At 48.6% G+C, this 13,280-nt stretch overlaps 1 protein-coding gene across 1 annotated transcript in view; it reads right to left on the reverse strand.

Annotated features, from left to right (window-relative positions):
• RBM20 (RNA binding motif protein 20) overlaps positions 1 to 13,280 on the reverse strand; it is a 188,510-nt gene that overhangs the window by 66,370 nt on the left and 108,860 nt on the right. Inside the window, exons 2-5 of the mRNA XM_012663890.1 lie at positions 8,892 to 9,978; positions 7,443 to 7,504; positions 5,498 to 5,589; positions 5,049 to 5,146 (exon numbers count right to left, since the gene is read on the reverse strand). Coding sequence (XP_012519344.1) covers positions 5,049 to 5,146; positions 5,498 to 5,589; positions 7,443 to 7,504; positions 8,892 to 9,978 — 1,339 coding nt within the window. The remainder of the gene's footprint in view (positions 1 to 5,048; positions 5,147 to 5,497; positions 5,590 to 7,442; positions 7,505 to 8,891; positions 9,979 to 13,280) is intronic.

A 13,280-nucleotide genomic window follows, 5' to 3' on the forward strand; every position in this document is an offset into this window, starting at 1 on the left:
CTCAGGCTGGTCTCGAACTCCTGAGCTCAAACGATCCTCCCGCCTCGGCCTCCCAGAGTGCTAGGATTACAGGCGTGAGCCACCACACTTGGCCAGATTTTCTGTTTTTTAAATTTCTATACTGTTAGAATTTTTTTACACAATGTGCTGCTTTCGCAACAAGAAAAAAGAATGAAGATTTGTAAGAAGAAGAGAAAAAACCCAGGAAACAAAACCTACCCAGATCTCCTGTCTCCCCCTCTTTGCTCTCTCTGAAAAAGCACAAGGCAGCCTCTGCTGAGGGGACAGGAACAACGACGAGCTAGAATGGTGGGGGGAGGAGAGCAGCAGATGTCACACCAATTGCTACTCCTCATGCTCAGAGAGGTCAGGAGAGCAGAGTGCTCTGAGCCAGGGACTCGGAAGGCCAGGGCAGGCAGACAGATGTTCTAGAAACAGCCAGCAATCTGGGGCAACCTATGCCTTAAACCTCTGGCCTCCCACAAACATTTGTTGCCCTGAGCCTCAGTTTCCTTTTTTATACAAATTCCCAGACACGCAGGGTCTTGGTGAGAAAGAAATCATAAAAATGACGTGTGTCATCCCAGGCCAGGGAGACCCATCCGTGGCACTGGTACTAAATAAACTCCAAGGTGGCTGGAAAAACTGCAAGGCAGTTTTACAGGGACAGTCACAGGCAAAGTGCATCTCGGGCAGGGACAAGAAAACTATTTACAGCCTGAGAGGCCCCAAGGCCCCTTCCAGAAACCCGATTACTCTGTTTATGACGCCTCCGGCAGCTCAGGAGAAAGAGCCTCCGCTCAGTCAGATGGCAGGGGCTTAAGTGAAAGTGAACACCCATCTCCAGGGACCCTGGGGTGAGAGGGGAGGGGCTGGGTGTCAGGCCTGTTCCTAACACTGGGGACAGACACAAATTACTGCACCCCACTGGCAAACACAGCACACGACTGTCAGTTCAGTGTCCCCTTGCTGTCACAAATAAACACGGCGACAAAAGACGCAGGCTCTAGCAGAGTTGAGACAAATTTAAATGCAGCCAAGGCTATTGCCAGAGGGCTTGGTGGTGGTGGTAGATGCTTTGTGTGGTTGTTTTAGATTTTGTGGCAGTTCAGATATGTTCTCAAGGCTCATTCCCAGATCCCTGTGTCACTTTGGTTTCCTACTTAAAATCAGGGAGCTTTATTTTTATTTTATTTTTTCAGAGATAGGGTCTAGCTCTGTCACCCAGGCTTAAGTGCAGTGGGGTGATCTCAGCTCACTGCAACCTCGAACTCGTGGGCTCAAGGCATCCTCCTGCCTCAGCCTCCCGAGTAGCTAGGACTACAGGCATGTGCCACCACACTTTGCTAATTTTTAAAAAAAAAAAAAGTTTGTGGTGACAGGATCTTGCTACATTGCCCAGGCTGGTCTCAAACTTCTGGCCTCCAGTGATCTGCCCACCTTTGTCTCCCAAAGCACTGGGATTACAGGCGTGAACCACTGCACTGGGCCTAATTCTTTTTTTTAGAGACAGGATCTTGCTCTGTTGTCCGTGCTAGAGTGTGGTGGTGCAATCATAGCTCACTGTAACCTCGAACTCCAAACAGGGAGCTTTAGAAGCAGCAACTGCTCTTTGCTCCACAAACGTTAACGATCTCACAGTGGCGGAGTCCCGGGTATTCCTGGTTTTACTCAACAAAATGTGTTTCTGAAAAGATTCATGTAAATGGAGTCAGACAGAGAAAGCGCTGGCACAGGACTGGAACCCACTTGTGGAGGAAACCGCAGCAAAAGCCTCATGGAATCTCTGTGGGGGCTGGAAGGGGGGTAACGGGAATTTCATTCTCTTCATTTTCTCTTTTCTGTTTGAAATTTCACACCAAGCATAAGTTTTATAAGAAATGAGAGAAATGTATATGCAAAAGGAACTCGCTGGGCACTCACTGGAGCTTGGCAAGGTATCCTTTGGCAACAGAGCAATCACCCCTTGATGTATCTCTTTATTTTTGGAAGTCACTGTTTGTAGGCAGAAAACAAAATAACGATTTCTCTGAGGGATTCTCCTGTTACATACACAAAGGAGCCTTGCAAAGTATTTTTCAGTAGCGGATTAATCAGTTCTTTATTTCTCAACTTGTCTTCAAATGTCAATATTTTTGCATTTCAGGTTTTCCTAAAGAGAGATCTGCCTACATTCAGTCCCATCTGCCAGAAATGGCAGGCACGGGCCCAGAATCTGACAGAAGAATGTGAATGAGCATCAAGCCACTGGTAATGCAGGCACTGTCTGGGGGCAGGCTCTGTCCTTGTCCCCCAGATGTCCCTCGGAAGGCTCATTTGAGTAAGACTTCACAGCACTTATAATGATAAAACCAGTGATGCCTCTCGCCTTCCTTGGGGTCTGTGGAAAATGTTCAGACATTCTGTTTAGAGAAACATCAGAGTTCATCTTGGGAGATGCTGTCCTGGTGCAGAAGAATTTGGATGCCAGGTGTGAATGGCCTCTTCATCTTGCTCCGTGGTTGCCCAAGGCCAGAGAAGTCCCTGCCACCCCCAAGGCAGCCTCAGAACCTCCTTGGCAGCTTGTGGGCTAGGAGTAGGGGAGGTGAGAGGGACTTACTGAAGAGAAAAATCACATCAAGGAAGAGACCCCTGAGATCCTCAGAGAGGGGCAGTATGGCTTAGTGGTTACAAATGAGGCTTGCAGAGCCAGGCTGCCTGGGTTCAAATCCCACTCCTCCACTTGCTACTGGGTGACTTTACACAGCTAAGGGCTTCCAGGCCTCAGTGAGGGTAATGATTATTCCTCATGATGTTGATTTTGAACATATTATGCAGACAGCAGATGGGTGTGGATTTCATAGCTATGCATCTTGGCTTACACTGGAGGGTAGGCAAAGATGCCGTTATTGATACTTTCAAATATTTCATAGAGTATATTAGCTGTGACTTAGAGTGAACAGTATCCACCCATGGGTTTGTCTGGAAGACTAAATGAGCTAATACAATACTAAAATGCTGACAACACAGCAAGCACTACATAAATGTTGGCTATTGTTATTACTATCCTACAATGTCCGGGGCTATCATCTCCTGTTAGCTCCCAGTGCAGAAAGCAGAATGTTTCTTGTGTTGTTTCTCAGGTGCAAGCCAGATAAACTCCCCATCTCCAGGCATTTGGAGGAAGTTGAATTCGGAACTTCTGGATATTAATACAAATTATCAAGAATGATCGGCCGGGCGCGGTGGCTCACGCCTGTAATCCTAGCTCTCTGGGAGGCCAAGGCGGGTGGATTGTTTGAGCTCAGGAGTTCGAAACCAGCCTGAGCAAGAGAGAGACCCCGTCTCTACTAAAAATAGAAAGAAATTAATCAGACAACTAAAAATATATAGAAAAAATTAGCCGGGCATGGTGGCACATGCCTGTAGTCTCAGCTACTCGGGAGGCTGAGGCAGGAGGATCACTTGAGCCCAGGAGTTTGAGGTTGCTGTGAGCTAGGATGATGCCACGGCACTCTAGCCCAGGCAACACAGTGAGACCCTGTCTCAAAAAAAAAAAAGAATGATCAACAAGAATCAGCAGACCGCATGTGCTGGCCCAGCACGTACATAATTTAAAAGTGCTTTCGTGGGAACCTTGAAACATCGCTAAGGGGGGTGTGTATGACCCCAGGTATTACTAGACAGATTCAAGCAAGAGAAACACTGTGCCAGGCCTCGGCCAAATTCACACGGCCAGAAGACACCGCTGGCCTTACTTGGAAGGGTTTCCCACCACTCTTCATCGCTAACATGGGTTAAAGCACTCCTTACTCAAGAACAACAGTTCACAGATCATTGTCACACACTTTGTCTCATTTGGTCCTCACAAGGGCAGGACAACTCCATGGTCTATCCCAAGGCCTCTGCCTCTGGGCTGGCCACCGGAGTAGAGTACTGCACGGGAGGGCAGTCTGGGATCAGAGGCATAATCGAAATAATAAATCACAGAAGCCAGGTGAAAACCCACTTGTTTACCTTTCAAAGTCATTATCTGGGGCATTATTGTCCCCAGTTAAAGAAATAAGCCCCAGAGAAGTGACTTGCCTGAGGGCACACAGCTGGTGGCTCCAGAACTAGGACTTGAACGTAGGTCCCTCAACTCCAAGTCCACAGACAAGGGTTTTGGTTCACTGGGCAGCAGGAAGGGGAGGATCAGGCATGAAACAGACCACAGAGTTGCTCTGCCCATGTCTGTCCTCCTGCCATCCAGCATAAAGGGGCCCCGTGGACGTCAGCTCTTTCCTGTGCCCAGACCCCAGGACAGATTCAATGCACAAGCTCTGGCTCCAGCCCCGCTGACCGCCCCCAATCCAGAGGCTGGGGTGCGGTCTCAGGGTGGGGTTGCAGGCACAGAGGTGGCTCCATGGCCCACAGTGTGTGGGACAGTCCAGCACACTCCATCAGGACAGGGGGTCATGTCATCAGGAGTCTGACCTCAAAGACAAAGGACAGGCCTCACTGAACTAGCCATCCCAGTCTCCTGGGACTGACCCAAAGCTGCCACTGCCATGGAGGCATGGCTCTGAGTGGGGAGAGTGCAGAGAGGGAAACCACAAAATTCTCTTTCACCAAATCGTGAGCGTCCACACAGGTGCCCTCTCTTGAAGCACTTCTCCACCAACCATTCCCCCGAGGGGCCAACAAATGCTACTGGTACGTAGTCCTTACTTTCAAATACACTTTCTGGTTCAAGTTTTAAAATGACACTCTCATAGGAGATAGTCCACTTCAATAAAACATCAAAAAATCTTCAAACAAACAAACAACATAAAAGCTCAAACCTTTTTTTCCTAAACCAGTGCTGAATGCTGGAAAGGCTAGGAATGCCTTCGATTTTAAGAATTCACGCCAGCTTTTTTTATCTGTGTTTTTCAATACCAGCTGTACTGAATGAAACCACTCTCCACCGCTGTCTGGGGACGTTTTTCTGAACGACACATTTGTGTCCCCTCTCGGCCCAGACATGGCAGGTGATACAAATGCTTTGGGGACCACGACGACGACGAATAACACGCTTCTGTACTCACATTGGTCCCCGTGGAAGCCAAAGGAAACGTGGGACTCGACCGAGCGAACGCCCTTGCTGGAATGGCTGCGTACGGCGCTCCGAGGTTTGAGGCGTAATCTGCTGGATGAATCGGACAGACAGGGGAGGCCCCAGTTACTGCCAGCACCTTCAACAGTCATTCCTAGGACCTAAGGGGGAAGGGAAAACTGACAATTTCCCCGGCATATTTATTAGTGGTCAGTATGATTGCACCTCTCGACGTGTTGGTAATCAGCAAAGCTTTATGTGTAAATGTCTCAGGGAATGTCGATGGGCCCAGACAGCAGGCCCCAGTTTAGTGTCTTGGGATCTGTTTGCTTTATACGCGTATGAGAAGGACACGCCGGGGAAGCCCTGGTTATTACAGACAGGACATAACAGGCCTGTGGGAAGCCGATTTCCACTGCAAGCTCTGACCAGCGCGCTCACCTTCGTTGCCAGCAGGGTTGTAAACAGCTGTGCTGTTGGGAGAGGCACACAGTGTTCCCTCTGCCGAACCGAGTATACACCGCACGCCAGCACTGGAGAGGGGTGACAGAGGGAAACCAGCTCCTTAATAAGTTAAACGAAGAATTGCCATATGACCCAGAGATTTCACTCCTAAGCATAAACCTCAAAATAGTTGAAAACAGCTGTTCCGACAAACACGGTCACGTGAATGTTCACAGCGGCACTATTCGCAATAGTCAAAAGGTGGAAGTAATCCCAATGTCCATCCAAAGATGAATGGATAAACAAAACGTGGTCTATACATATAACAGAATATTATTCAGCCATACAAATGTTGTACATGTTACACCATGGATGCACCTTTTTTACTTACGCTGTTAAAAAAAAAGAAAAGGCCAGTCACAAAAGTCCACCTATTCTATGATTCCATTTACAGAAATGTCCAGAAGAGGCAAATCCATAGAGACAAAAAGCAGACTGGTGGTTGCCAGGGGATGGGGAAGGGGGAAACAGGGAGTGACTGCTTGACGGGTACAGGGTTTGCTTTCGAGGTAATGAAAATGTTCTGGAACTAGACAGGGGTAACATTTGCACAATCTTGTGAATGTGCTAAAGGCCACTGAATTGTACTCTTTAAAATGGTCAAAATGGTGAGTCCTATGTGACTTTTACCACAATTTAAAAAAGGCAGAAAAGGGAGGCCTTTTAAAAATTATTTTTAAGTGATAAAATATACTTAAAAAGTACCATCTTAACCATTTTTAAGTGTACGGTTCAGTGGCATTAAGGACATTCATGTCATTGTGCAATCATCACCACCATCGATCTCCAAAATTCTTCCCATCTTGCAAAACCAAAACTCCGTACCCATTAAAAACTAACTTCCATTCCCCCTCCCTCAGCCTCTGGTAATCTCTGTTCTACTTTCCACCTCTGTGAATTTGCCTACTCTAGGTAGCTCATATAAGTGGAATCACACAGTATTCGTCCTTGTGTGGCTGGCTTATTTTGCTTAGCATAACGTCCTCAAGTTCATCCATGTTGTAGCATGTTCCTTCCTGAGTAATATTCCATTGCATGGATAGACCACATTTTGCTTATCCATTAATCTGTGGATGGACACTTGGGTTGCTTCCATGTTTGGGCTGTTGTAAATAATAAAGGGAGGCCTTTTGAACGCACCCATTTCAAAACACCTAACCCCAGTCATCCATTCTACACCCCCGAGCCAGGCACCCCCTTCTTTGCCCCTAGTGTCTGTTCTCAGCACGGCAGCCAGGGTCCTGTTCCATGGAGCCTGCACGCATCACCCCTTTGCTGAACCCTTCGCTGGCTCCAGTCACACTCAAAGCAAAAGTGAACATCTTCACAGGAAGCCCAAGTGCTCAGGATCTGGGCCCTGGAACTTCGCTGGTTCCTCTGCCCTGTCCCCCTGCCCTGGTCATACTCAATCTTGCCTGAGCATCCTAGGTCCACGCCAGCTGCAGGACCTTCAAACTTGCTGTTCAACTGCTGGGATACGTCTCCCCCAGACGCCACAGGCTCATTCCACCCCTCCTGAGGTGTCTCCAGACCACCAGTGAGGCTTCTCCAGACCACCGTGTTTAAAATGCAAGGACAAGCCCCTGAGCACGCACGCACACACACACACACACACACACACACACACACACGACTTCCTGCCTTGCCCCGACGTTTTCTGCTTAGCACTTACCACCAGGAATGTTATTAATACCTAATGTACTTGTTCATTTTTCTTATCATCTGTCTGGCCCCCGTTAAGCGTAAGCTCCTTGAGGACAGGGACTTCTGTTTTGTTCTCTGCTGTTTCCGCAGCACTGAGAACAGAGCATGACACGCAGCAGGTGCCCAGCGAATATTTGTTGAGTGCACGCATGAGCCTGTGCTCTTGGACAGCACTTACTTTTCAGAGAAGACCAGGCATTTCTGAGCGTGCAGCTTCCCTTTCACGTGCAGCTCCCAGTCCTAGGTCAGAAAGAATGAAAAATGAAAAAGTACAGCTGAGTCGTGGGAAGGTGAAAGGTGAGCGCAGAGCGCCCAGAAGACAGACCCCAACCCTGCGGATGCATCTCTCTCTCCCTGCTCCTCTCCCTCCCAGGTCCCTCCCCTGCTCCTGCCTCCCTGCCATGCAGCCTCGCTCCATCAGCCCCTCATCGGCACATCTCGAATAGCAGCCCAGACCCACAAGTCGGGTTCCCTCTTCCCCTGCCTGTGGACTGTTGGACCCACCACCCACCTCCCACCTCCCACTCCCTCTCCTCTCCCCCAGGGAGACCCCACCCCTTTCTATATCCAGTTGGGAGAATCCGGCAGGTGAACTCAGTGATTTATAAAACCTCAGAAAAGGCTCATGAGAGACAAAACCCTCGGGCATCTCTCAGGGCCAGCCAGTTCCCCCTGAGACTGCAGGTGAGAGGGTGCATCCCACCTGAGTCACAAGGGCTGCACTTGGACATGTGACCCAAGCAGAAGTGAATAGCACACTCTGGTGTGACTCCCGCTAAACAGGGCCCTTGGACGGGATGGGAGTTGGGAGGCACAGGCCCTGGCAGGGTCAGACCCACATCTGAATCTCCACTCCGCCATGTCCTAGCTAGGGGCCTCTGGGCAAGTCACTTCATCTCTCTAGGCCTCAGTTTTCTCATCCGCAAAATGAGAATAATAATAGTATCTACCTCATATGAGTCACTGCTGGCACACAGAAAGGGTCTAAAATATGTTGGTTATGATAATTATTATTGCTTCAGAATATTTCAGTACATCAGCAATGCATTTTTTGGGGAAAATTATACTATAAAGAGCCTTTGTTTGCAGCAGCTCAAAGCATTTTGCAATCACAGGGAAGGTGTCAGGAGGCTCTACCTCTACCATGTAGAGGGGGAAGCTGAGGTCCTCTGTAAAAATTTGTCTAGGTCCCAACTGAGAATTACTCTCTTGCTCCCGATGCAAAATTCTGCTGTTTTTTCCTTTCAAACTTAGTACAGTATGTGTACTCAAGGACAGTAGCTTCCGGGCATATCATGGAGGAAAATCCCTCTAAGGAGACTTGGGTTCCTGAGCCCCTTCTCTGCAACCCAGGTGGGGGCCTTTGCTCCCCCATCTGGTCTCAGCTTTCTCACCTATAGAAAGTGATAACAATCTCTAACTTGCCTCAAAGCAAGGGACAGGTCCTGACACATTTCTGAAAGTCCTTTGGGTCCTAATACCTATGACTTTAATCAAGAAATACTGATGGCAAAATTCTGTTACCCAAACGTGGCAGTTCCTCACCCATGAGCAGCGAGAGTTGGGTTGTGGGGGGAGCCCACCCAGGCTCCTCGCTGTGGCTCCCAGCCTGTCCTGGATCACTCACCTTCACATCAAACACCTTCTTGTCGCAGATGCTGCAGACATGGGGCAGGTGGAGGGGGGCCACGCCGTGAAGGTCGTTCAGCTCCTGAACCTGCAGGGGCCGCACGGAGAGCATCGCCTGCTCCTCCTTGGCCCGCCGCCGGGCACTGCTGAAACCCTGCTTGCTGTTGTTAAGCCGACCCCCAAAGGAAGGAGGGGTCCTGTCTGGGGTGGGTTCCTCAGGGTTGTACAGCTCATAGGGCTGGTTCGGGGGTGGAGGCCACAGGTTGGGGCCTGCTGTGAGATCAGGCTTGCTTTGGCCAGAGAACCCATGGGGGCTCTCCCACTGGCCGTCTGCGCCCTGCAGCAGCGGCCCCACTTCCCTTTTCAAGCCCCCGGCCTGCTCAGCTGGAAATCCACCTGCCACATGCGACCCCTGGGAGTTGGGTCCGTAGAAGTCTTTGGAAAAGGCAGCTTGGCCATCTTGCCCTGAGTGGCTGTAGTGCCCTTCGTAAGTCACATTGCCCGAAGTCGAGGCAGAGGCTGGCAGGAAGCTGGGCTGACCGTCTGTTTCAGAGCCATATGTCTGGCCGGAGTTGGCTTTGCCATACTCGTAGAATCCCGCTGGAGCTGGCGCGGGCCCCGTCTTGCCGATGCCCAAGATGACTGCTGGCTGGCCGGGGGCCTGAGGCATTACCCCGCTGAAAGGATGCATCACCACAGCATTGGGGGGCTGGCTGGGAAGGCTCATGGAGGGTCCTGGGCCTCGCGTCTGGTTGGGGGGTGAAAAGGCAATTGCATTAGAGGGAAACCGGGTACTGGGTATGGTCGCAGCATGTTGGGGTACCCCGGTGTGGCCGTGGGGGGTACTGATCACAGACGGATGCCTCAGCTGGTTGAAGAGAGGCTGGGACATGGCCACTTTGGAGAGGACTTGGTTCAGGACCGTGGCGGCCGCAGTGTTGTTGGTGACAGCTGTCTGTGCCAACTTCAGCCGGTGGAGGGTGAGCTGGGCTTGCAGTTGAGCCAGTTGGAGACTGGCAGGCGAAGGAAGGAGAGGGTTCGGGTTACCGACCGAGAACGGGTTCTTGTCCAGGAGCTTGGCGGCACTGCAGGAAGACAGAGGTCTAGATGCACAGCTGGTTTTCAAAAGGGAGGTGGCGCAAGGGACTGTCTTTTTGCTATCTGTGGTCCCCCATCCCACATAAACAAGACCCTCCCACACAGGTCCCACAGACAAGTGAGTCTGCAAAACCTTGTGCTCACATAGACACAATTAAAAGAAAAACTCTACTAGAAAAATTATATGACAGAATGTTCAATCTCACTGGTAATTAGAAACATAAACTAAACCCATTAGAAACAAATATTTGCCTAGCAAAATAGCAAATTTTTTAAAAGTAACAGCACTTAGTGTTGGAGAGATAAAAGAATAGACAAAATGTCCATAATAGTCTTAACTCATACAGATTCATTATAGGCATATTCTTTGACACAATAATTCAATTCTATAAATATAACCTAAGAAAATGAGCTAAAATGCAGACAAAACTTGATACCCAAAGATGTTTAATACTGCATTATTTAAGAGTCCACAGTTGAAGATTACAAATATCCAACCGTGGGGGACTAGGATTTGAAGTGAGTAAATTATACTATATCAACATAATGAAATAGTAAGTAACTATCTACTATTGGTGCTTAAATTTCTACTTTATAAGGTAACATTTAAGACACTCAGAAAGGGTACCCAGCACCAAGCTTGAGACAGAAAACATCCCAGCACGCTAAATCCTGGTTGGCTACCTGCTCTCCCCTAATCCCCACCAGCTCCATCACTGCCCATAGTAAACACTATCTTGAAGTTGGTGAAGTCACTCTTTACAAAAAACAAAAACAAAAACAAACCCCTAAACAAAAAACCACTCTAATGACATGAGAAAATCTATATGCGCTAACGTTCAGTGAAAAAAGCAGACTTCAAAACTGCTTACAGAGTGAATTGTGCATATATTTGTGCCAAACACATTTTCATCCCTGTCCTCACTTCACGTCCAACAGCAATAAAAATTAGGTTCCTGTCTCAATAAAGAAATAAACAAACGCAGTTTCTCTTATTCTCTCACAACATAGATCACTTCTCACACCAGATGTGTGTGGGTTTTTTCACCACATGCCAAGCAAGCAATCAGTTCTGCAGGGGACCCCAGCTAGGTGTCCTCCAATTCAATTCCGACACTATCTACCTGGAAGTAGCATCAGATCCCACAGGTTGAGGGCTCAGTCCCCCAAGACTGTTCCCCACTTCAGATGCCAATCACAAACCCCACATTGTTTTACCTGTGCTTCTCATTGACCAGCTGTAAATCTAGATTAAACTATTAATAACTTGCTAGAGCATCTCACAGAACTCAAGGAGACACACATTTACTGGTTTATTATAAAGGATGTTACAAAGGATACCAATGAACACGAGATGCAAGAGATGCACAAAGCAAGGTATGTGGGAAGGGGCAGGGCTCCCATGCCCTCTCCAGGTGCTCCACCCTCCACGACTTCAGCTATCCAGAAGCTCTCTGAATCTAGTCCTTTTGGGATTTTTATAGAGGCATCATTATGTAGGCATGATTGAGTAAATCACTGGCCATTGGTCAGCCCCTGTCCTCTTCCCTGATGTGGGGGAGTGGAGCTAAAAGTCCTGACACTCCAATCCTGCCTTGGTCTTTGCGATGACCAGTGCCCATCCCGAAGATACACCTGGGGGCTGCCAGCCATCTTCAGCTCATTAGCATACAAAAAAGACATTTATGAGATTCCAAGGACTTTAGGAGTTGTATGCCAGGAAACCAAACAAAGACTAAATATATATTTCATAAGATCACAGTTCCCTTCAACCCAGCTCTCAAACCCAACTAGCATAAAGAATACCCCAAAAAATTACACATGAAAAATCTGGACAGAATTTCCCAGAAAGTCTGGGATGTGGGGTGACCACAGTCAGGGCTCTTTGGTAAGACCATATTTTCTGGGTTTTAAATTCCCCTTCTGAGAAGTGGGTGTAATCAGGAAGGATGTTAGGGATGTTGATGAACTGGAATTCCAGGACATTGGAAAGAATGGGACTGTGGAATTTGAAATTGGGATTGCCACGGACAATCCAGGCTGTGCAGTCTGCACACTTGTGAAGTGTGGGGTGGAAACCACACAGCTGGGACATGGTAGTACCTGCTGTCCCAGCTTCCATGCAGTAAAAGCCCAAGGATAATGAAACAAACAGAGGGGGTGGGGTGGGCTCAGGCAAGAAGGAAAGAGGCGTGGCAGGTCATGTGCCGCCTCGCTCTTTTGTTGGAAGTGCATGCCCAGAACACCAGGCGCACCCACATGAAAATGCAAGTACAAAATACATTTCAGAGGCAGATAAAAGTGACTTCATTACTCTTTCCCATCATGTGAAAATTCAAAAATTGGCTATAAGTTGTTAAAAAGACATTACCTTCACCCAGCTAGCAGCCCTGCTACACTCCAAAGGCAGAACAGGCTGGCTGCATTTTAAAATATTGAGGAGGGAGGTCAAGATTAAATAGGGTTATGGACCCTTTCTGGTCTGGGGAGTTATGCTGGCTGCAGACAAGCTTTTGGGGGGCCCTGTGTGCCCAGCACAAATCGGGCAGCAGCAGAGTGGGGAGGTGCTAACGTCTACATAGGCAAGAATCCGGAAGGAAGAGGAGGATGGATGGTCAAGAGTCTGATGATAGATTTCGACTGGTGCAGTATTAAGTAGCTGAGCTTTAGAAGAGCAATTAAGCTTAACTCCAAGTCCTGTCCACACAGGGCCAGCCCTCCCCACCAGGTCTGTCCATCGTGCAGCCTACTCTCACTAAAAAGGCGATAATGAGGTGCCAACTTGGTTGCCATGACTAGAACAAGACAAAGTTGGTTTTGTTTTTCCCAGAGAAGTCAGCTGTATTTTCTAAAATTGTATTCTGAGCTGGAGGGAGCTCTTGGTGGAGATTCCCCCTTGCCCCTGAAAGGGCATGTGGGGAAGAGCTATCTTTCCAACTGGGAAAGCCCACCACGCGGGGTGTTTGTAGGTCAGTCATGGGAAACAAGTCCTTTCCAGAGTACGGCCCAAGTTTTGGAAGTTTACCTATTCAGATTTAGGATGAAATAAGAATAACCAGGTTTTCTGTTTTCTTCCTAACTTTTGCTTTACCTGGCAAATTCTTATTGTCCCCAACTCCTCAAAGAATCCTTCCATGAGGCTGGGTGTAGTGGCTCACACCTGTAATCCTAGCACTTTGGGAGGCCGAGGTGGGAGGACTGCTTGAGGCTAGGAGTTCAAGACCAGCCTGAGCAAGAATGACACCTTGTCTCTGCAAAGTATAGAAAAATTAGCCGGGCATGGTGGTGG

This window comes from Propithecus coquereli, unplaced genomic scaffold, assembly GCF_000956105.1.
Source record: "Propithecus coquereli isolate 6110/MARCELLA unplaced genomic scaffold, Pcoq_1.0 Scaffold84, whole genome shotgun sequence".
Taxonomy (NCBI): Eukaryota; Metazoa; Chordata; class Mammalia; order Primates; family Indriidae; genus Propithecus; species Propithecus coquereli.